Raw genomic sequence first — 24,024 nt, 5'->3', positions numbered from 1 at the left:
GCTTCCGCTCAAAGACTTCCTTCACGGACACCTGGCTGCTGTGGGCAGAGGAGCAGGAACCGCTCAAGGGCAGAGGCGGTGTGGAGGAGGGTGGCTGTAGGAGGGTGGCTGTGAAGGTGCAAGGGAGAAAGCGGCTGAAGATGCTGCACCTGAAGGAGGAAGAGGAGGGGGAGGGTGGATTGTCTTTTGGGTGTTGCTTTTCCTTAGGTGTTCTTGCCATAGCTGTTTGTGCCTTTTCTCCAGGTGCCTTCGTAAGGCACTTGTCCCTACGTCAGTGTTGGCCTTTCCACGGCTCAATTTTTGGAGGCAGAGACAACAGATGGCTTTGCTCCGATCTGAGGCACACACGTTAAAAAAATTCCAAACTGCTGAGCCCCCGTGGGGTGATGGCACTATGGTGGCATCAGCAGCTGACGTTGAAGGGCATGTTGGCTGGCTGTTCATAGCTGGCGATACATGGCGCTGGACACTGCCACCAGCTGTTTCTGAGGACGAGCTCCCTCTACTTTTTTCAGGGACTCATCTCCTCCTACTCTTCTCTGACTCCCCCTCTGAACTGTCCCTCTGGTCATCTCCTCTATTGGGAACATACGTGGCATCCGTATAATTGTCATCATAATCATCCTGCCCAACTTCGCTTTCCTCAAACACCTCCAAAACGGCACCAACACCAGGTACTTCATCATCCCCCTCCTCACATGTTACGTCCATACTATCGCCACCTAACTCAGACGTATGAGGTAGTGTAACTTGCTTTGCGCCTTCATCTTGTTGTAGCAGTATTGGCTGTGAATCAGTGATTTCCACACAAAATTAATCCTGCGAAGTGTCAAATGCAGCGGATGTGGTGCTTGTAGTAGCGCTGGTGCCTGCGGGAGATGTGGTGTTCTGTGTTAAATAGTCAAGCATGTCCTGACAATCTTGGGAAGTGATGGGACGTGCCTTCTTCTGAGCACTGTACTTTGGGCCAGGGCCGCACAAAATCACATCAACACAACCTCGCACAGACCTGCCGGTGCCAGGTGGCCTTCCTCTGGGTCTGCCTCTACCTCTTCCTCTACCTGGTTTGTCCATGTTGTCCATCTCGGGGGGGATGCTAGGTATATGCAGTAAGGTGGGTTCACTCAACACAACAGCTAGGTATATGCAGTGGGGTGGGTTCACTGAACACAAAAGGTAGTTAGATGCAGTGAGGTGGGTTCACTCAACACAAAAGGTAGGTATATGCAGTGAGGTGGGTTCACTGAACACAAAAGTTAGGTAGATGCAGTGAGGTGGGTTCACTCAACACAAAAAGGTAGGTATATGCAGTGAGGTGGGTTCACTGAACACAAAAGGTAAGTAGATGCAGTGAGGTGGGTTCACTCAACACAACAGCTAGGTATATGCAGTGAGGTGGGTTCACTGAACACAAAAGGTAGTTATATGCAGTGAGGTGGGTTCACTGAACACAAAAGGTAGGTAGATGCAGTGAGGTGGGTTCACTCAACACAACAGCTAGGTGGGTTCACTGAACACAAAAGGTAGGTAAAGGGTCAAAGTTGACCCTCATGTTGCACTATGGGGCAAATCGAATTTCTGGAAAACTTTGCGGTTCTCTGCGATCGCGAACCCCAGAAATTCACCGGTTCCCGTTCGCCGGATCACCATTCGGGCCATCTCTATTGATATTGTGGTGAAACCCCTCCCACAGGACACTTTGAGGACCATGGTCCTGGCAGTTTCCTGTCTGTGAACCTCATTGCATTTTGGGAAATAGCTGTTGACAGCGGTTTCCAATTGCCAAAAAAGCAAGCAGCAGCTACTTCCACTGACATCACCTGCCAGCAGTATAAATGTCACTATGTGATAAATGTCAGAATGTAAATCAGGGAGAGGAAGGATTTTGTAATGGGCAAACACTGACTAAATCATATTTGAATTGCTGCCATTCTTACACTGTAAATAGCAGAAGCCTTAAAACTAGTACAGTTGGTCACCGGGTGACTGGGGTTCAAATTCAGAAAAAGGAGCAGAACCACAAACAGCCAATCAGAGGAGTTTCATTTCAATGGGAAATTTTAAATTATTAAAGGGACACTATGGCAAAACATTGCAATATTAAAAAAATGTACAAACATATACACATAAGACGTGCGTTTTTCAGAGTAAAATGAGCCATACATTTATTTTCTCCTATGTTGCTGTTACTTACAGTAGGTAGTAGAAATCTGACAGAAGCGACAGGTTTTGAACCAGTCCATCTCTTCATGGGGGATTGTGAGGGATTTATTTATTTTTTAATGAGAAACTCCGACCAAGAATTGAACTTTATCCCAATGATACCCCCTTTTATATGAGAAATCTATTCCTTTTCACAAACAGACCATCAGGGGGCGCTGTATGACTGCTATTGTGGTGAAACCCCTCCCACAAGAAGCTCTGAGTACCGAGATACTTCTGGCAGTTTCCTGTCTGTGTAACCTGTTACATTGTGGGAAATAGCTGTTTACAACTGCCAAAACAGCAAGCAGCAGCTACATCACTTGCCAGCAGTAAAAATGTCACCATGTAATAAGTGTCAGAATATAGAGCAGAGATTTAAAATATTTTACAATGGGCAAACACTGACTAAATCTTTTATACATCATTATTGTAAAAATGAAGCACTTTTTTAATTACAATATTTCACTGGAGTTCCTCTTTAACCTCCTTAGCGGTAACCCCGTGCTGGACACGGGGTAACCCGCCGCGGAGGATTCCTCAGGCCCTGCTGGGCCAATTTGCATAATTATTTTTTTTTTCAAACACGCAGCTAGCACTACCCGCTGCGATACAGGCCCCCCCTGCATACCCCTTGCGCAGCCTGGCCAATCGCCGCCAGGCTGCGCTATGGGGTGGATTGGGACTCCCTGTGACGTCATGACGTCGATGACGTCACTCCTCAAGGAAATCCCATCAGAACGGGATTTCCTTATGGGCAAGCGGCGCCGGCGGCGATCGGAAGCTACGGGGGGACGCCGCAGGGAGGGAGGGAAGCATGTAGCTAGCGCTAGGCTAGCTACATGCTAACAAAAAAAAAAAGTGAAAAAAGCCGCGGGAAATATACCACCAAGGAGGTTAAAACACTTAGTGAATGGCAGTTGCTCCGTCCAACTGCCAAAAAACTGTTTAGCGAGCAGGGAGGCTGGCCAGCATCATTGTGTATCACTTTTTAGGTAATATTTATATACACAATAAAAGCCTTGCTGAGAATCCCCTATGAAGAGATGGACTAGTCCAAAACCTGTCGCTTTTGTCAGGTTTCTACTACCTACTGTAAGTGACAGCAACATAGGAGAAAAATAATTTATGGCTCATTTTACTCTGGGGAAAAAAACATTCTTCTTATTTGTCTGTTTGCACATATTTTCAATTTTATGAGTTTTCACCATAGTGCCCCTTTAATGCTAAGGACCCCAAAGCTCACAAACTTGGTCATTGAGCGACTGTGTGTCAAGGTTAGAAAAAGTGGGCGGAGCCAACAACTAACAAAAACGTACCCAGTCATCAGTATATATATATATATATATATATATATATATATATATATATATATATATATATATAAGATAATTGCCTTCCCCCTAAATTGGCCCTACACCAGGCATGGGCAAACTTGGCCCTCCAGCTGTTAAGGAACTACACGTCCCACAATGCATTGCAGGAGTCTGACAGCCACAGTCATGACTCATAAAGGCAAATGCATCGTGGGACTTGTAGTTCCGTAACAGCTGGAGGGCCGAGTTTGCCCATGCCTGCCCTAGACTATGATACATACGCTACAGAATACATGCATGGACATAGGACTCTGATAGGGGTTAGTTTGTGAGCTCCTCCGAGGAACAGTTAGTGACAAGACTAAATATACTCTGTACAGCACTGCGGAAGATATCAGTGCTGTATAAATACTAAATAATAATAACTAAAAAATAATAATATCCGACTCTGGGCCACAAATCTGACCCTGGTCCAATTGTCACCTCCCTCCCTGTGCTCAGTGGTCCCCTTCTGCCTTAACCCACATGGTCCCGATCCAGCACTATTCTCACCACTCTGCTTCCAGGTCACTTAGCTCCGGTCACCATGTTTACTTCTTGTCAACACCTCTGACATCATGAGAGGCGCTGGCCAAATGGTAACCATGTGACGAGACACTAAACGACCAGCACGAGAGCTGCACGTATCGGCACTGGCTGAGGGCCATGTAAGTTATGGCAAAAGGGGGTCATGGAGCACAGGGATGGAGTGGGGATTGGGTGATTTGGAGGCAGGGCACAGGAGGCAGAAGTCAGGGGCCTTGGGTCACAGCAAGCAGCCAATGTTGGTGAGACCCCCTCTAAAGTGAGGCCCCAAGCTGGAGCTTGGCTTGCTTATATCCTGGTGGTGACACTGGCTACTATAGCATCTCTCATTGAGCAGAGATTAGGCTGATAGCATGGGAAGCATCTACCCTCCCTGCAGCTGCAAGACGGAATCCAGGCCTACATCAGCCATTGAATGACAAAAAAAAACAAAAAACACACACAGCCATAGTGTTTCTACATCTGCTCTAACCCGAGCGACACTTTTTTAAATGCTGACCCTCCCTCCTCTCTGATTGGCTGGCCACAGCACCACTAAGATTGGCTAAGCGAAGCAAGCTGGTGCTGCCCCCATTGGCCAAAATCTTGCCTCACTGCAGCCTGTGATCATCTGTAAATGCGGAGAGCTCAGGGCATACATTCAGTATGCCGCACGACAGAGTCTCGGAAATACTGACAACTGGGGCACAGCGGGAGATTATGGGAAGTGCCCCAAATACCTTGCCCTAACGATATGCCTGGTCAGTGTTACAGCACCACTTGGTGGTGGGAGAAGGGTGATGGAAAAGAGGCTTCCATCACTCCTCTCCTACCACTGGGTGATGCTGCAAGGCTGACACCATCCTCTGGGCCCTGCTCTGCATAGTCTGCCAGGTAGAATTGTTTTATGCTTTTGTTCACTAAGGCCCCGTTTACATTTAATCAGTTGCTCCCAGCAATAAACTGAAAGTAAACTGATTTCCAAAGTAATGCCCATGTTTTCCTATGGCACCTTTCACACTTAACGTGCTTTAACTGAAATCTTTTCACAATGCACTGCTATGGAAAAAATGCGTACCAACCACTGGTGTAACAATAAGGGATGCGCTCAGGGACTTTTGGGGGGCAGGAGGGGTCGCAGTATAAGAGGAGAGTGTGGCAGATCCAGTGGGGAGGGGGGGGGGAAATCCCCCCCCCCCCCCTCACCTCGGGCTCTCCTCTCAGCACTCCCCCTCCTGCAATCATTGGTGGTGTTCGTGGCAGCAGCGGCGGTGGCGGCAGGATGACTCATTACCTCCTTCTCGCTGGAGGACTTCCGTTCTCTAAGTGCTTCATTCAACTTCCTGTGTAAACAGGAAGTTGCACTTAGAGAACGGAAGTCCTCCAGCGAGAAGGAGGTAATGAGTTATCCTGCCACCACCGCCGCTGCTGCCACGAACGCCACCAATGATTGCAGGAGGGGGAGCGCTGAGAGGAGAGCCCGAGGTGAGGGAGGAGGGGGAATTTCCCACCTCCCCACCGATCTGCCACACTCTCCTCTTATGCTGTGACCCTTCCTGCCCCCCAAAAGTCCCTGAGCGGGCCCTGGGGGGGGCACGGATTTTTTTTTTTTGCAGGTGGGCCCGGGGATTTATAGGTATGCCCCTGGTACCAACGCGCACTGACGCACACCAACTGATTAAGTATAAAAGGGCCCTAACCACAACCTGACCCGCAACCCGATTACAATCAATATGCCCATTACCTGCATTTCGGGTAACCCAAAGGTGCCTGACCTGATGCAGATATTTACTCTGCAGTGTCCTTGAATCTCTCTGATTTGTTCATAGACACCTTTTTGTAATTGTCCATCTTCAGCACAAAGTCACCAAAAATAGCATTTTATTTTTGCTGTGAGTCTTGCCTTACCTTTAACTACAAGCTTAGTGCCCCATGGACTTTGCCACTCCGGAGTTGCATAGTATTGCATATAGACTTGTATTTGACAACAGTAGTTTTTGGCATCAGCCTTAGTGATGTTGGCTATAGTTACTGATAAGAGACCCTGCCTTAGATCCTGATTTACACTTAGTCTTCCCCGATATTTACGAGACAGGAAGTTTTTCCATCCATTTGTACTGTGATAAATCTTATGCTTTTTGTCTCCACAGTGATATTCATTGCCTGCTTTCACTGTGACAAATCGATGTGTGATCATGTATCTGTATTCCTCTTCAGGAAATGTAAAGTGACAGGGGATGGTGACGGCTTCTCCTACTGCAGCTTCAATCCTCAGTGGCTGATCCATGCAGTATTCTTCTGAGATTTCACAATGTGTGTCTGTAAATACCAAATATGAGAGTTATACACACATTGCTAGGATAAATTGCCTACAGTATTAGAATGCTTACAGCACGGGTTCTCAAAACTGGGTGCCGTGGCATCATGGTGTGCCTCAAGCACCTGCCAGGGGTGCCTTGGCATTCTTTCCTATCCTTTGTACATTGCCATTAGGTAATGCAACTGCACATTGCTATACAATGCGGCTGCATTACCCACCCGTTAACCTTTAGTTCCTGCAGCCGTGGTTGAAGTTGGACATCAGAGGAATTGGGGTGGAGTGACGGATCAGTGCGCCTTGGCCTGGATAGGTAAGGAAATGTTGGTTAGGCCAGCTAATGAAGGTGACCAGGGCCGGCCCGCCCATGAGGCGGAGTGTAACTTTTGCCTCAGGCGGCACTTCGGGGGGGGGGGCGCCCGAGCTGGAGGGGATAGCAGGCAGGAAGGGGGTATTGGGCCTAGCGGCGGGGAGGGGGGTCGGACTCCCCCTCCCTCGCCTGGGTCCCCCGTCCTCCGCTCCCCTCCAGCTTTAAAAAGTTACGTTGCTGCCTGCAGCTATTGTAAGAGGCAACGGATGGGTATCACTCACCTCTTCCTCGTTCCAGCGTGCGCTCCACTGACGTCACTTCCTGTCAGTGGAGCGCACGCTGGAATGAGGAAGTGGTGACCCCCCTCCCTGACGCTAGGCCCAATACCCCCTTCCTGCCCGCTATCCCCTCCAGCTCGGGCGGCCCCCCACATCCACTGCTTGGGGGGGGGGGGGGGGATTTCTTTAAAGATTGCCTCAGGCGGCAAAAAGTCTAGGGCCGGGCCTGGGGGTGACTCACTCACAATTTGGAGTGGGTGCTGAGGTGATGCTGTATAATTAAAGGAGGTGTTACTAACTGCAGTCCCCATGTGGAGAAATGTCAATGTGCTCTATGTCCAGGGCCGGATTTGTACTTTTTTACCGCCCAAGGCCCACTATCACCAGCCGCCCCTGGTCCAACTGCATCCTAAACTTCCCCCCAACATGGCAGGAATTAGATTGTATTCTCCTCTGAGGACAGTTGGTGAAGTGATGGCAGGAATTAGATTGTATGCTTCTTGGTGAAGGGCACATTCGATGTCTGACAGACAGCTCAGAAATCACTGTAAGGGCCCATTCACACTAGAAGAAGTGCTTTTCTGAGTGATTTGCAATTGATTCACAGTTTTTAAAATCGCTCCCATTCACTTTCATTAAAATCGTGGAAAAATTGCAGTGATTTTTCCATGAACTTGTTATTTTTCCATGAACTTGTACACGAAAATCGCATCGATTTTTACCACGATTTTAATGAAAGTGAATGGGATAGATTTTAAAAAAAATGATAATCAATCGCAAAACGCTCAAAAAAGCACTTCTAGTGCGAAAGGGCCCATTGTGCACGTTTGCTGCTTCTTTATCCCCTGAGCGCCAGATATGGTTGTTGGTAGACGCCCATCAATATGTGCAAATAATTGGCAGGCTAACTGCTACTGCCACCCTGCTGCCCACAGCCCGCCCCTTGCTTTCCTGGTGCCCTAGGCCATGGCCTTTGTGGCCTTGTCTGAAACCTGGCCATGTCTATATGCTCTTTATCTTTTTGGTCATTCAGGGGGTGCTGCCTAACATGGGGGTCATTGACTATTTGAAGGGGGGGTTGCTGTCGAGTGGGGGGGGGCAGTCCTTGACTACTTGGATAGAGGTGCTGCCTAATAAGGGTCATGATAGCATTTTGGTAGTTGTTTTTGTCGAGCATAACCCAATTGCCTGTTGGATATGTGGCACCAACAATCTTGTTTGTGTTGGGATGTTGTGTTAGCCCCTGACGCTCTGTGAGTTTTGAGCCCAGGTCCTTTTACATGTTGCACCGTGTATTTGCCCAGCCATTTGAGCCCCTCATATGATGGTTATCAGCCTGATTGAGTGACTACCGATTTGGTGTCTACAGAGGCACAGGGGGAATCTGCTGGTTGTACCCCCCCCCCCCCCCACACCAGACTCAGCCCTATAAATTAGGGGCTCATGGCCCTGTGGGCGACCTCAGGTAAGTTTGCTCTTAGCCTTTTGATCCTAAATCAGACATGTGTCGTTTTGGTTGTGGGGGATGAAGGAAAGGGAAGAGTCCCGGGTGACGCCAAGGCGACGGGCCTGGGAGGTAGGGCGAATGGTCATGTTATTGATTGTGCGGTGGAAAGGAAAGGGTGCAGCAGCATGGGGTGGGAAACAGCTAAAGGCAGCTTATTTTTAAGTTATTTGGTTATTTAAATGGACTTGTCTTTACTGTGATGGTTAGACACGTTTTTTATGGTGTTCACGTTTGTATATACTTCCTCTTATTCAAATAACATTATTTAAAGAGCACCAGAGGCCGATGATTTTTTAGACATTATAGGACGCAGAGGCATGTTCTCTGCTGAATAACAGCCTCCGTGTCCTTCTAGTGCCGCTGCCAGTCCCCCCGGGCTTTGCTGTCCCCTCCCCCAAAAAAACTAGCAGCAGGCTAGTGACAATCTGATTGTTGCTAGCCTTCTGTTTACCTTCCACAAATCAATCAGCCTTCTTCCCTGCCTCCTCCATGCCTCGCTCCCCCGCCTCCTCTATGCCTCGCTCCCCCGCCTCCTCCATGCCTCGCTCCCCCGCCTCCTCTATGCCTCGCTCCCCCGCCTCCTCCATGCCTCGCTCCCTCGCCTCCTCCATGCCTCGCTCCCTAGCCTCCTTCAGTACCTGTTCACCTCATCACCTCGTCCACCTCGTCACCTCGCTCCCCACCTCTGCTGTCATCCTCCAATAGAGATCTGAGCCGTGACCCTGTAAGTACTTCTGGGTCGCAGCCATCTTGGATTTCCTCCACAGGTGAATGGAGGTTACACCGGCTGTGGAGATTGAATGGGGACAATGAGAACGCTTTTTTTTAAAGCGGTCTAACACCCAGCATTTCAACTTTGCTTTAATAGATTGCTTACAGCTTAAAAACTATTATGCCAGAATTTTTTTTTAAGCAGAAATTCACTGAATAGTTAAAACTCAGCATTTTAGAACTGTATTCAGCTAGGATTCCGCTTCCGAGCTGAGATTTAGATACAAATGTATCATGTTTGGAATGTAAATAAACCTCATAAAAGCCTGTCCGGGAAGCCCTCTGTGCTCTCTCGGAGAGACTTTTGTTTATTTACATTCCAAATGTGATACATTTGAATCTAAATCCCAGCTCGGAAGCGGAATCCTAGCTGAATACAGCACTAAAATGCTGAGTTTTAACTATTCAGTGAATTTCTGCTTAAAAAAATTCTGGCATAATAGTTTTTAAGCTGTAAGCAATCTATTAAAGCAAAGTTGAAATGCTGGGTGTTAGACCGCTTTAAGGATGCTGCCTCAGGTTCTCTTTAAAGTGGGACTGTCAGCCACAAAATCAAATTTCAATTTACCCACTGCTTTGTGTTTACTATGCAGCCTGCAACCTCACCCTGCAGTGCAAGCTCTCCAATCTTATCAGACATGTTTTTTGCTGTAATAATTAAATCTTATCTTAGTCAGCCTGGCTCTATTTGGTACATTGACAATGAGAAAGAAGCTTGTCATCTCCCTTTCCCACATTCCTGCTCCTCACTGATTGGCTGAGGACAGTTCAGTGTTAAGCTGCTAATATCTGATCTATGCTGTGCTCACATGTTTACAATGCAAGCTAGATATGACAGGTTTGACAGTGAGGTTTCTAAGAGAAAAAAAAAAGGATAAGGGAGGAAGTGGCATCAAGTAAAAATGGAGAATGCCGAATGCCAGGAACATTTTCTCTTTATTTACTATATAAAATTCAATAAAATCAAAACGTGAACAGTACAATACATCTGTTATATAAGTAGAACAAGTATGTATCTACTTATATATGTGTTTTTTTTCCCCTGAGGTAGCTGTAAAGTGTAGTTAGCCAGTAAATATGCCACAGACATTAAAATGCCAATATGGAGTCAGTGTCAGTTATTTATATGAAATGCTTTTTATTATAAACTAGCCAACCCGCGGCGTAGCATACGCCGCATAAGAAGGTAGAGGACAGGAAGGGGGTATTGGGCACAGCAGCGGGGTGGGGGGTTGGACTCCCCTCAACTGGGTCCCCCATGTGCACTCCCCCTCCAGCTTAAGCTCAGCAGGAACCCCCCCCCCTCTTCTCCTCACCTGGGTCCCCCATGTGCGCTCCCCCTCCTGCTTAAGCACAGTAGCAGCTGCCACTATTAGTAAGAAGCAGCGGGCGGGGATGACTCACCTCTTCTGTGTCCCATTGTGCGTTCCACTGTTGTCACTTCCTGCAATGCCGCACACTGTATTGGTGTAATTTTGCTTTTTAAAACAGAAGGAAATCTGCAATAATTCAGCTATAAGTGAACATTTGTGGTTGCCCACAATGCACTGCTACTAAATATGCAAATTATCCCTTTCCCCCCTTGATAAGCCAAGCAAGCATATAGCTTTAAACGTTACACAGTTATATCAAACCAACATGCAGACAGCCTGTTTCAGACTTTTGGTCCTCATCAGTACATGGCAGTGATTGATACGGCTGTATGAGATAGGGCTTGGACCAGTACAACAGAGTAACCAAGCAGCTCAGGGTGACCCAAACCACTCTGAATGTATAGGGGAATAAAAAGGACCAAAAAGACCTCCTACTAAAAAAAGCAAAGCTTGGTGTAATTTGCCTTCCTATAACAGAAGGAAATATGCAATAATTCAGCTATAAGTGAACATTTGTGGCTACCCACAATGCACTGCTACTAAACATGCAAATTACCCCTTTTCCCCCATGGTAAGCCAAACAAGCATCCAGAGCTGCTGGTGTATAGCAAGCATATAGCTTTACATTTTACACAGCCATAGCAAACCCACATGTGACAGCCTGTTTCAGACTTTTGGTCCTCATCTGTACATGGCAAGAATTGATATGGCTGTATGAGATAGGGCTTGGACCAGTACAACAGAGTAACCAAGCAGCTCAGGGTGACCCAAACCACTTGGAATGTATAGGGGGATAAAAGGGACCAAAAAGACCTCCTACTAAAAAAAACAAAGCTTGGTGTAATTTACCTTCCTAAAACAGAAGGAAATCTATATATATAATAGGCTAAGTGCCTCAACCTTCAAGCAAGAAGAAGAAGTATCGCCCTGCCCCCAGGGCCGGTCCAAGCAAGAAGAAGCTAAACACTGCATTCCAGCAGCTCTGGAGGTGTGTTTAGCTTCTAAAGGCAACAATGGTTAATTTGCATATATTCAGCAGTGATGCACTGGGAGAAATCTCAAGCTCACTCTAACCTGAATTATTGCAAACTCTTTCTGTTCTAAGAAAGCAAACTTTTGTTTTTCTTAACATTTTAGTAAGGGGGCTTTTAGGACCATTGTAGTCCCTTACACACTCCAATGAGTTCTGGGTCACCATGAGCTTGCTGGTTAGTCTGTACCTCTCGGTGTTACAAGCCCTACTCCATAGATCCAAATTAATCCATGCCATGCACTGATGAGGATCAGACAATCCGAAACAATATAGTTATTTGGTTTTGGTACGAGAGATATTCTAAGGGTCCTCCTTGTGGGGGCCCTGGATAAACGAGGGGAGGATGGCAGCTGCGTCGAGTGGAGGAGGTGGAGGAGGCATGCCAAAACTTCGGAACTCAGTTCGCTTTGTAGTAAAGACGGATTGGAGGAAGCATGGACCAAAGGCGTTCATTGATAAGGTACTGGTGGAGGGGTTGAAGCTGAATAAGAGCAAGATGTTCGCAATACAAGATTTTCCAGGACAAGGGGCCTATGATATTACTATGCATAATGAGGAAGATGCGCTAAAAGTGCTGGCAGATTATAGAGAGAGCAGGGAAGAGTATGTTAATTGGTTGGAGTCGGTCACGCCATTATTTAATGAAAAGGCAAGACAGATTTATGTACATATGTACAATCCATTCGTGGAGCCAGATGTGGTCAGGCTGTTCATGCTGCGATATTTTGAGGAGGTGAGTTATGCTGAAAAAATATATAACCATATTGGTGTTTACAGAAGCAAAATGAAGTTTTTTGTGAAGTTCAAGAGACAGGAGGGTTGCTGGCATGATGTAGTTCACCCGCCCCCTGTTTTCTCTATTGCTGGAGAGAGAGGTTATGTCACGTATCCTGGGCAGCCTCTCTACTGCCGGAGGTGCTATATGTTCGGGCATGGAGCCGGAAGTTGTGTTTCTGAGGAGCGGTGCAGACATTGCAAGGAGCCAGTGCACCCTGGCTCCAGCTGTAAGAAGGTGAAAGTGTGTGACCTCTGTGGTTTGGCTGGCCACTTGGCCAAAGATTGTGAAAGGCGTGGCAAAACAAGGATTTACACGTATGCTGCTGCAGCTGGTTCATACAGCAGGGGAAGGAGGTGGTCAATGGCTCCCCATGTGGAGCCCCGGGACCCTGAGGCTGTTACTGAGCCTCCCTTTGCTGATGCAGCTGGAGAGGGCACCAGTGTGTGTCATTCGAGCCCAACCGCTGCTGAGACCCCCCCTGCCCCCCCTGTGGATGATGTAACTGATTCCCAGATGCTGCAGGCAGAGGAGGTGTCAAAGCCGCAGCGAGTTAAAAAAAGGAAACTTGCCGAGGACGTGAATGAAAATGATGATGCTGTGGGGAGTGGGGGTGAAGAGGACGCCGTGCCTCTGTCTGCAGAGTTTCCCTGTGATGTGCAGAATGTTGCCGGTCCTGCCTGCAAGAAGGCTGCCGCTGCCGTGTCTGCAGCGAGTAGGACTGGAGAAGCTGATTTATGTGCTGTGACTGAGGTTGCCCCGAGTCCCCCCGCTGTGGAGAGTCAGGCTGGGGCTGTGCAGAGAGATTTTGTGGAGGAAACCCCCCCAGAGCAGCTCCCCAAAGATGTGCCAGGCTCTCAAGCAGAGCGGGATTCCCCCGATGCCAGTGACGTCACCAGCTCAGCTGTTGCTGAGCGGGACCCGCAGCGTGAGCCTGGAGAGCATGCTGAGGCTTCCCCAACCCCTGCCACCAGTACCGAAGCCTCCCCCGTGCTTCTCATCAGCCAGGCAGAGGTGCCTGATGTCTGCACAGACCCCCAGCGGCCTGCCATGGACGCTAGTAGCCGCAGGTCCGCTGGGAGCAGTAGTGCCACAGTCCCTGGAGCCGGCTCAGCCGGCGAGAATGAGAGGAATACAGGTGGGGAAACAGCTGTACAGTCAGCTGATCCCCTGCACAATCCTGACTCCACCCCATCTTCTGCTCTCTCGCAGAAGACTCTGCCAGCACATTCCAACCCTGTGAAAAGCGCAGGGAAAAAGATAAAGGCTGACACTGCTGGGGGGAGATCCCAGCAGGGGACTCCCTTTTTTCCCTCCAAAAAAAACGGCTCCCCAAATTCAAATAAAGGAGGGAAATCAGCCAGCATGATGTCAGAGGAGGTGGGAGGAGGTTATGCAAATGAGGAGGAGGAGAGTGAGATGGACATAACTGACCCTGGGAAGGTGGAAGGGGAGAAAGAGGTGGTGATAGAAGAGAGTGACAGTGATTATCCACTACCTTATCAGGAAAGAAAAGATGCTGTGACCGAATCAGAGAGTGATGACACCCATGTGTCAAAAATGCGTATTGTCAGTGACATTTCTGAGGGAGAGTTAAAAGTTGACATGATGCAGTCTCCTGTACCCACTAGCTGGGAAAACACCAAACCAGCTAGGAGGATTAACCCAGAGGTGCCTGGGCCGAGTGCTGCTGGAGATTCTGGTCCAGAGGACTGGAATATGGCGGAGTCAAAGAAACAAAAAAGAAAGAAAAACAGAAAAGGAAAGCAGGAGCCCACTACAGTGGGCTTAAGGAAGAGTCCCAGGGCATCCAAGAAGTGATGATGGCTGAGTGTAGGGTGCATAACACGTGGTGTCTTTTGGTGATGGTCCTGTCCCTGCTGTCTGTAAATGTGAGGGGGATCGGCTCCTCATACCGCCGGGCTGCAGTCCTGCAGGACCTTGCAAATTTTAGGGCGGATATTTTTTGTCTGCAGGAGTGTATTTTGAAGACGGTACCAGGCTCTGGGGAATGGGCAGGGGGCAATGCCATCTGGTCCCCTGCCTGCCAGAGTAGGAATGAGGGCATTGGCGTGCTGTTTAATAACTCAGGCATAAAGGTTTTGTCACATGCTGTCATCATTCCGGGAAGGATGATGGTTGTGAATTTTGATTTTTTTGGTTCCCAGTACCGTCTTTTTAACTGTTACGCTCCTGCAGACAAAAATGAGAGGGCGGAGTTTTTGGAGGTGCTCAAGTTCAATCTGCCAGGCCGCATTAAGACCATTGTGGCCGGCGATCTGAACTGTATAAGATCGGTTGGGGATCGAGTGGGGTCAGGAGAGACCAAGCTGGACTCCACCAGTAGGATCCTCAACCAGATTGTGACAGATTTTGGACTGCAGGATGCAGCTTTGGCGGCAGGCAGCAGGGACAGGGAATATACTTACTTTTCGGATACGGGCACGGTTAAGTCACGCATAGATTACTTTTTACTTTCTAGGTATGTGTTGGTTTCTGCTGTCTCTTATCACCAGGTCACTTTTTCTGATCACAGAGCCATTCTTTGTTCCCTGGAAGCGTCGGAGAGAGTGGTGTTTGGGAAGGGAGTCTGGAAGTTGAATGTGGAGTTGTTGGAGGATGTGGATGTACTTGAAAGATTTAGGGTGGAGTATGCAGGATGGGTGTGTAGGAAGAGAGGGTTTGTGGATTTGTTGGAATGGTGGGATTGGGTGAAGAGGAGGATTTCTGGCTTTTTTAGGAATCTGGCGTATGAGAAGAGGTGTTTGCAGAGAGAGGAGGAAGAAAGGTGGAAAGTGAGATTGCAGTATCTGGTGAAGATGAAGGAATGGGGGTATGAGGTGGAGGAAGAGTTGAAGGAGGCAAGACAGCGAATGAAGGGAATGTTGATGGAGCGTGGGAAGAGGATTGTGTATCAGGCGAAAGTGAGAGATTTGGAAGAGGGGGAGTCTTGCTCCCGTTTCTTCTTTAAGAAGGTGGTGTCCAGTAGGGAAGTGTTAGAGTCAGTGGTGGTGGATGAGAAAGAAGTGGTTGGTTCTGAGGTGGTGGAAGAGGTGCAGAAGTTTTATGTGGATTTGTATGGAGGAGGGAATGTTGGGTCGGATGTGGAGATGGAAGAGTATTGTGATGAGGTGTTGGAGGAGTGTTTGGATCCGTTGGAGGTGCAGCAGTTGAAAGAGTCGGTGGCCACGGAGGAGGTATGGGCGGCAGTGGGTGCCATGCAAACAGGCAAGACTCCAGGGAAGGATGGGCTCTCAGTGCAGTTTTTTAGGTGGGCCTGGCCTATCATTGGTGGGGAAGTGGTGGAGGTGGTCCAGGAGGTTTTTTCTTCTGGACGGTTGTCCCCATCAATGCGGGAGGGAGTCATCACCCTGATTTATAAGAAAGGAGACAAAAAACTGATAAAAAATTGGAGGCCGATTTCGCTGTTGAATGTGGACTACAAGATAGTGGCGAAATTGGTCGCAAACAGGTTAAGGAGTGTGATAGCATCTATGATTGGAGAGGGGCAGACCTGTGCGGTCCCCGGTTGAAGAAGCGTCGATAACCTGGTTTTGTTAAGGGACATGATACATTTTTCACAGGAAAATAAAGTGCCGATGGTCATTGAGGGTATCGATTTGGAAAAGGCATTTGATAGAGTATCACACTCCTTCCTGTTCGGGGTGATGGCAAAATTAGGGGTCCCTGATTGTCTCCTAAAAGTTATTAGAAGTTTTTACACTGGAATTTCGAGCCAAGTCTTGGTAAATGGGGTTTTGTCCAGGTCATTCCCCGTTTTGTCCGGAGTCAGGCAGGGGTGTCCGCTGTCGCCTATGGCTTTTATTTGTGTGGTGGAGCCTTTGCTGAGGTATGTCCAGCGGGATAAAGTGGTGAAAGGGTTTGTTGTGCCAGGTGGTGGTGGAGAGCAGGTGAAGTATTTGGCTTATATGGATGATGTGTCGTTTGTGGGCGGGTCTCAGGCTGATATTGACAGGGTGAATTTGCATGTGAAGGTGTTTTGTGGAATGTCTGGAATGGCTGTGAATTGGGAGAAGTCCCAACTGGTTTCCTTTGGGAGGCCTGTACCTTTGAAAGTGGAGAAAGTGCCGGTGAGTCAGGAGATCAAGGTGTTGGGTGTGGTGTTTGATGCAGAGATGAAAGGTAGAAAGACTTTGGATGAGGTGAAAGGGAAAGTGGTAAGAAAGTTGAATTTGTGGAGGTTGCGGAAGTTGTCCTTTTCAGGGAAAGTGTTGGTGGTGAAAGCTGTGATATTGCCATTGTTGTTGTATTTTTGTTTGGTCTTGCCTCCTGGCAAAAGGTGGATGCAAGAGGTGCAGAGAATGTTGTTTGTCTTCTTCTGGGGTTCAAAGATGGAGAGGGTGGCACGGGTGACGGTTCACAAGGGTGTATCTCTGGGTGGTTGGGATTTCCCTGATGTTGCTTCCTTTTTGTCTCTGCACTATCTGGTGTCTGTCCGTAGAGTGTTGGAGTCAGAAGGGAGGGTGAAGGATTTTGTGAGATACTTGGGAGGATGGTTGTGGAATAAGTTGGGATGGGTCACTAAGGACCTGAGCAAGCCTGCCGCATTTACAACCGCGCTATGTTACCAAAAAGTCAAAGACATTCTGGATAACTTCAACATGACAGGAGCAGCCTTGACAGACATCAGCAAGCAAAACATAAAAAAGTGGATTACAAGGAATGATATGATCTGTTATATAAAAGGAATGACAAGTGTGCAAACAGAGGCAATATGGAAGAGAATGAGTATAAAAGGAATAACAAACAGGCAGAAGGATGTGGTGTGGATGGGCCTGGTATCAGCACTCCCTACTAGAGGTTTTTGCAAAAGGAGGGGTATAGCTTTCTCAGGAAGGTGCCCAAGAGAAGGGTGTGGAGGAGAGGAGGATGTGGACCACGTTTTCTGGGAGTGTGATTTTGCAAGGGATTTTCGGAGGAGGTTGGGAAGGTTTCTAGAGGTGGTGGTGGAGGTCAGGGTCACATCTTTTTCAATGGTGATGGGTGGAGTGTCACTGGGAGAAAAGGAGAAGGATAGGAGAGGGTGGATAGTGTTTTCTGTTTTCAAGGAAGTTCTGTGGGACGCAAGGAACCTAATTGTATTCAAAAAAGAGCAGTTGTCATTTGAAGCAGTATGCAATATATTTTTGGCAAGACTGTACGTGGTTTATCTAGCAGATAAAAGAGGTGTTGGGGAGGAGAAGGTGAAAGAATTGTGGAGACAAGAGGAATGGGGCTCTTTGCTCTAAAATGTATTTTTTTGTTGTTGTTTCTTGATTGATAAAGAACAGATTTGATTAAAGCCGGCATGATGATTAAACAGTGAAGGAAGGGCAATATCGCTGCCAACCTGATGGAGAGATCCGTGTGATGGCTGGTTTTTAAGTGATTTTAATCTGAAAGGCAAAAAAAAAAAAAAAAAAAAAAATCAGAAAAAGTCTGTATGCATGTTGGATTATTCTGGCTCTGTAAAAATTAGCAAGCTGACACATCACTGCATTCCAGTGGTTCTGGAGGTGTGGTTAGCTTCTAAGGGTGACAATGATTAATTTGCATATATTCAGCACTGATGCACTGGGAGACCTCTTAAGCTCACTCCAACCTGAATTATCGCACATTCTTTCTGTTCTAAGAAAGCAAAGTTTTGTTTTCCATAGAGTTTTAGTAAGGGGGCTTTTAAGATCATTGTAGCCCCTCACACACTCCAATGAGTTCTGGTTCACCATGAGGTTGCTGGTTAGTCTGTACCTCTTGGTGTTACAAGCCCTACTTCTTAGAGCCAAATTAATCCATGCCATGCACTGATGAGGATCAAACAATCTGAAACAGTCTGTATGCATATTGGATTTTCATGGCTCTGTACAAATTAACAAGCTGACACATCATTGCATTACAGCGGTTCTGGAGGTGTGTTTAGCTTCTAAGGACAACAATGGTTAATTTGCGCATATTCAGCAGTGATGCACTGGGGGACATCTCAAGCTCACTCCAACCTGACTTATTGCAAATCTATATTATATATATATATATATATATATATATATATATATATGTATATATCCACTTCATCTGTATCTATATAATAGGCTAAGTGCCTCAACCTTCAAGCAAGGAGTAGAAGTAGCGCCCTGCCCCCAGGGGCGGTCCTACACTTGCCGTTGAGCTGGAGGGGGTAGCGGGCAGGAAGGGGGTATTGGGCACAACGGCGGGGAAGGGGGGTTGGACCCCCCCTCCCTCACCTGGGTCCCCCATCTGCGCTCCTCCTCTAGCTTAAGTTCTATGGAAAACAAAAGTTTGCTTTCTTGGAACAGAAAGAATTTGCAATAATTCAGATTGGAGTGAGCTTGAGATGTCTCCCAGTGCATCACTGCTGAATATATGCAAATTAACCATTGTTGCCCTTAGAAGCTAAACACTGCATTCCAGCGGTTCTGGAGGTGTGTTTAGCTTCTAAGGGCAACAATGGTTAATTTGCATATATTCAGCAGTGATGCACTGGGAGACATCTCAAGCTCATTCCAACCTGAATTATTGCTAATTCTTTCTGTTCTAAGAAAGCAAACTTTTGTTTTCCATAGCGTTTTAGTAAGGGGGCTTTTAGGACCATTGAAGCCCCTCACATACTCCAATGAGTTCTGGTTCACCATGAGCTTGCTTATTAGTTTGTCTGTAGTTTAAGTTCAGCAGCAGCTGCCGCTATTAGTAAGAGGCAGGGATGACTTAGCTCTTCTGCGGTCCAGCATGCGCTCCACTGCCATCACTTCCTGCAATGCTGTCCACTTACAATACAGTGGGCGGCATTGCAGGAAGTGACGACAGTGGAACGCAGAAGAGGTGAGTCATCCCCGCCCACTGCCTCTTACTAATAGTGGCGTCTGCTGCTGAACTTAAGCTAGAGGGGGAGCACAGATGGGCGACCCAGGTGAGGGAGGGGGGGTCCGGCCCCCCGCAAAATTAAGCTGGAGGGAGAGCGCACATGGGGGACCCAGGTGAGGGAGGGGGAGTCGGACCCCCCGCCCCGCCACAAAATTAAGCTGGAGGGGGAGCGCACATGGGGAACTCAGGTGAGGGGGGGTCCGTCCCCCCTCCTCGCCGCTGTGCCCAATACCCCCTTCCTGCCCACTACCCCCTTATGCGGCGTATGTTACACCGCGGGTCGGCTAGTATGCAATAATTCAACTAAAAGTGAACATTTGTGATTACCCACAATGCACCACTACTAAATATGCAGATAATTCCTTTCCACCCTTGGGAAGTCATGCAAGCCTATAGCTTTACGTTTTACACAGTCATATCAAACCCACACGTGACAGCCTATTTCAGACATTTGGTCCTCATCAGCACATAGCAGGAATCAATAAGGCTACATGAGCTAGGGCTTGGACCAGTACAACAGAGTAACCAAGCAGCTCAGGGTGACCCAAGCTACTAAAAATGTACAGGAGGATAAAAGAGACTAAAAAGTCCTCCTACTAAAAAAAGCAAAGCTTGGTGTAATTTTTCTTCTTAAAACAGAAGTAAATCTGCAATAATTCAGCTATAAGTGAACATTTGTGGTTACCCACAATGCACTGCTACTGAATATGCAAATTATCCCTGTTTGCCCTTGGTTTGATATGACACTACTTCTTCTTCTTGCTTGGACCAGCCCCTTCTTCTTGCTTGTCCGGCCCTGGGGGCAGGGCGCTACTTCTTCTTCTTGCTTGAAGGTTGAGGCACTTACTCTATTATATATATAGATAGATATGTGGATAGGCTAGTGTATAGAACAGGGGAGCCTCTAGGCATAGGCAGTACAGGCCATTGCCTGGAGTGCCATTGGCCCTGTTCCTGGATTAAGCCACGCCCCCTGGATGAAGCCACACCCCTTGACTAAGCCCCACCCCCCAAGGGTGTTCTATAACTTGCTTCTGCTTAGCGTAAGTTGCAGGCAGCTGCCACTGTGTCCTTCTGTGCCTTGTACATCCTTTTTCCCTCTTTGTGCCTCCTTATGTCCCTTTTGTACCTCCGTCTGTCTCCTTGTGGCTCCTTCAGTCCTTTGTGCCATATCTGACCCCGTTTGTCCTTCTGTCTCCCTTTGTGCCTCCTTCTGTCTCCATATGCCTTCTTCAGTCCCCCTGTGCCACCTCTGCCTCGTTCTGTCCCCTGTGCCTCCATATGTCCCCTTGTGCCTTTCTTTGCCCCCTGTGGTACCTCTGCCCCCCTGTTCCTCCTTCAGTCCCACTCTGCCTCCTTCTGTCCTCATGTGCCTCCTTCTGTCTCCCTTTGTGCCTCATTCTGTCTCCATGTGCCTCTTCTGTCCCCTGCGCCTTCCTCTGTGCCCCTGTGCCTCCTTCTGTGCCCCTTTGTGCCTTATTGTCTCCCTGTGGCTCTGTCTGTCCCCCCCGGCCTCCTTCTGTCTCCCTGTGCCTTCTTACATCCCCCTCTGCCTTCTTCTGTCACCCTTTTGTGCCTCCTTCTGTCCACCTTTGTTTATCCTTCTGTTCCCCTTTGTACCTCCTACTGTCTACCTGTGCCTCCTTCTGCCCCCTTTGTGCTTTTTTCTGTCCCCCATCATGCCTCCTTCTGCCCCCTACTTCTGCGAGAATGTAGTGGCTGCCATGTGGGGGAAGGGGGGGGGGGGGCGCCACAGGATTTCTTGCCTGGAGTGACAAAATGGATAGAGGCGCCCCTGTCTAAACTTATCACACCTAAACTTATCACACCTAAACTTATCACGCCTAAACTGGCTTTCACTAGTGTGGTGCAAAGGTTATCATGCCTAAAGTCTTTTAGGCGTGATAACTGAGTTATCACCGCTTTGTGAATCAGGCCCTTTGTCACATTACTGCCACAAACATGCATCAATTTTATTGGAATTCCACGTGTAAGACCAATACAAAGTGGTGTACACGGGAGAAGTGGATTGAAAATCATACATCATTCCAAACATTTTTTACAAATTAATAACTGCAAAGTGGGGTGTGCGTAATTATTTGGCCCCCTTAGTCAATACTTTGTAGAACTACCTTTTGCTGCAATTTCAGCTGCCAGTCTTTTAGGGTATTTTTCTACCAGCTTTGCACATCTAGAGACTAAAATCCTTGCCCATTCTTCTTTGCAAAACCGCTCCAGCTCAGTCAGATTAGATGGACAGTGTTTGTGAACCGCAGTTTTCAGATCTTGCCACAGATTCTCGATTGGATTTAGATCTGGACTTTGACTGGGCCATTCTAAAACATAGATAAAGGACCAGCCTATGCTGGTCCGATCTGTGCTGCTTGGGCTCTCCAGCCCACAGCACAGATCACTTTGAAGCCAGGGCGACCAGACTTAGCCCCCTTTTTTCCCCACTAGGGGGATGTCCTGCCGGGGGGGCCTGATCGCCCCCGGCCATCTGCGTTTTGCGGGGGGGCTCCTCAAAGCCCCCCTCCGCAGCCATTTACGCCCTCACGCTCCTTACCTCCCTCTCCCTCTTCCTACGTAATGCGCAGGACGGAATTCTGTCCTGCGCATTGAAGGATAGGCTTCCGCCTATCAGATGCCGGTGATCCCCGGCCAATCAGAGGCCGGGGAACGCCGATCTGCCTTACGGCGCTGTTGCGCAGCAGCGCCGTATGATGTAAACAGCAGGAATTTCTTCCCCGCATGTTTACATTTTGCCGGCGAACCGCGATCGGCGGCTCTCCGGCTGTTCACGGAGACACCCTCCGAGAACTGACATGGAAAGGCCGCTCAATCGAAGGCCGTTTCCATGGTAAACCACTTAAGACCTGCCGATGCCTATGGGCGTTAGCTGTTCGTTAAGTGGTTATACCATTCCATTGTTGCCCTGGCTTTATGTTTAGGGTCATTGTCCTGCTGGAAGGTGAACCTCCGCCTCAGTCTCAAGTCTTTTGCAGTCTCCAAGAGGTTTTCTTTCAAGTTTGCCCTGTATTTGGCTCCATCCACCTTCCCATCAACTCTGACCAGCTTCCTTGTCCCTGCTGAAGAGATGCACCCCCGAGCATGATGCTGCCACCACCATATTTGACAGTGGGGATGGTGTGCTCAGAGTGATGTGCAGTGTTAGTTTTCCGCCACACATAGCGTTTTGCATTTTGGCCATAAAGTTCCATTTTAGTCTCATCTGACCAGAGCACCTTCTTCCACATGGTTGCTGTGTCCCCCGCATGGCTTGCAGCAAACTGCAAACGGGACTTATGCTTTCTGTTAACAATGCCTTTCTTCTTGCCACTCTTCCATAAAGGCCAACTTTGTACAGTGCATGACTAATAGTTGTCCTGTGGACAGAGTCTCCCACCTGAGCTGTAGATCTCTGTAGTTCGTCCAGAGTCACCATGGGCCTCTTGACTGCATTTCTGATCAGTGCTCTCCTTGTTCGGCCTGTGAGTTTAGGTGGATGGCCTTATCTTGGTAGGTTTACAGTTGTGCCATACTCCTTCCATTTCTGAATGATCGCTTGAACAGTGCTCCGTGGGATGTTCAAGGATTTGGAAATCTTTTAGTAGTCTAAGCCTGCTTTAAATTTCTCAATAACTTGATCCCTGACCTGTCTTGTGTGTTCTTTGGACTTCACGTTGTTGCTACCAATATTCTCTTAGACAACCTCTGAGGCCCTCACAGAGCAGCTGTATTTGTACTGACATTAGATTACACACAGGTGCACTCTATTTAGTCATTAGCACTCATCAGGCAGTGTCTGTAGGCAACTGACTGCACTCAGATCAAAGGGGGCCGAATAATTATGCACACACCACTTTGCAGTTATTTATTTGTAAAAAATGTTTGGAATCATGTATGATTTTCGTTCCACTTCTCATGTGTACACCACTTTGTGTTGGTCTTTCATGTTGAATTCCAATAAAATTGATTCATGTTTGTGGCAGTAATATGACAAAATGTGGAAAACTTCAATGGGGCCGAATACTTTTGCAACCCACTGTATGTGACATTACGGATGGATTATGTTTAATTGCAAATTTTGCCAAAATTTTGCATTACAATTTTTCATCGTAATTGCAAATTACAATGTGAAATTACAATTATGCAAAATTTTTGCTCATCACTTAGGACACATTGGTTGCAGGTAGTGTTGCTTGCGAATTTTTGCCAAAGTCATTTTTGCATCGAAAATCCTGTTTTCGCTGAATTTTCACGAAAATTAGCTTAAATTTTCGTGTTTTCGCCTATATGGTGAATTCAAAGAAAAAGTGCCATATTTTCGTTGAAATAGCAAATTTCAAGTTGGCGGATTTTTACTGTAATGTAAAATGCAGAAAATAGGCAGATGCATTTTACATTACAGTAAAAAAAAACGCTGACTTTAGCGGTTAATAGCAAAACCCCCTTAAGACCTAGAAACACCAAATTTGCAGGGTTTATTAAACAGAATCTTGTGAACAAGATGCAAAAAAAAGACCTTATAGTTTTTGAGAAAATCGATGTTAAAGTTGGGCGGAATTTCCGCAATTTCCGGCGGGAATCTGCACTTGCATTACCGATTTCCGCAATCCGATGCGGAAATGCAATTTCCGATCGGAATTTCAGAATTTCAGAAATTGCATTTCCGCAGAATCCGAATGAGCATCCCTAGTTG

At 47.6% G+C, this 24,024-nt stretch overlaps 1 protein-coding gene across 3 annotated transcripts in view; it reads right to left on the bottom strand.

Annotated features, from left to right (window-relative positions):
- LOC137560926 (uncharacterized) overlaps positions 1–24,024 on the bottom strand; it is an 81,113-nt gene that overhangs the window by 43,202 nt on the left and 13,887 nt on the right. For all 3 annotated transcript variants that reach the window (XM_068272103.1, XM_068272105.1, XM_068272104.1), the window contains exon 2: positions 5,991–6,401. In XM_068272103.1, the coding sequence (XP_068128204.1) occupies positions 5,991–6,401 (411 nt within the window). The remainder of the gene's footprint in view (positions 1–5,990; positions 6,402–24,024) is intronic.

Source organism: Hyperolius riggenbachi, chromosome 3 (genome assembly GCF_040937935.1).
Source record: "Hyperolius riggenbachi isolate aHypRig1 chromosome 3, aHypRig1.pri, whole genome shotgun sequence".
Lineage (NCBI taxonomy): Eukaryota > Metazoa > Chordata > Amphibia > Anura > Hyperoliidae > Hyperolius > Hyperolius riggenbachi.
The sequence above is the reverse complement of the archived record's forward strand: the minus strand, read 5'-3'. Positions and strand labels throughout refer to the sequence as shown.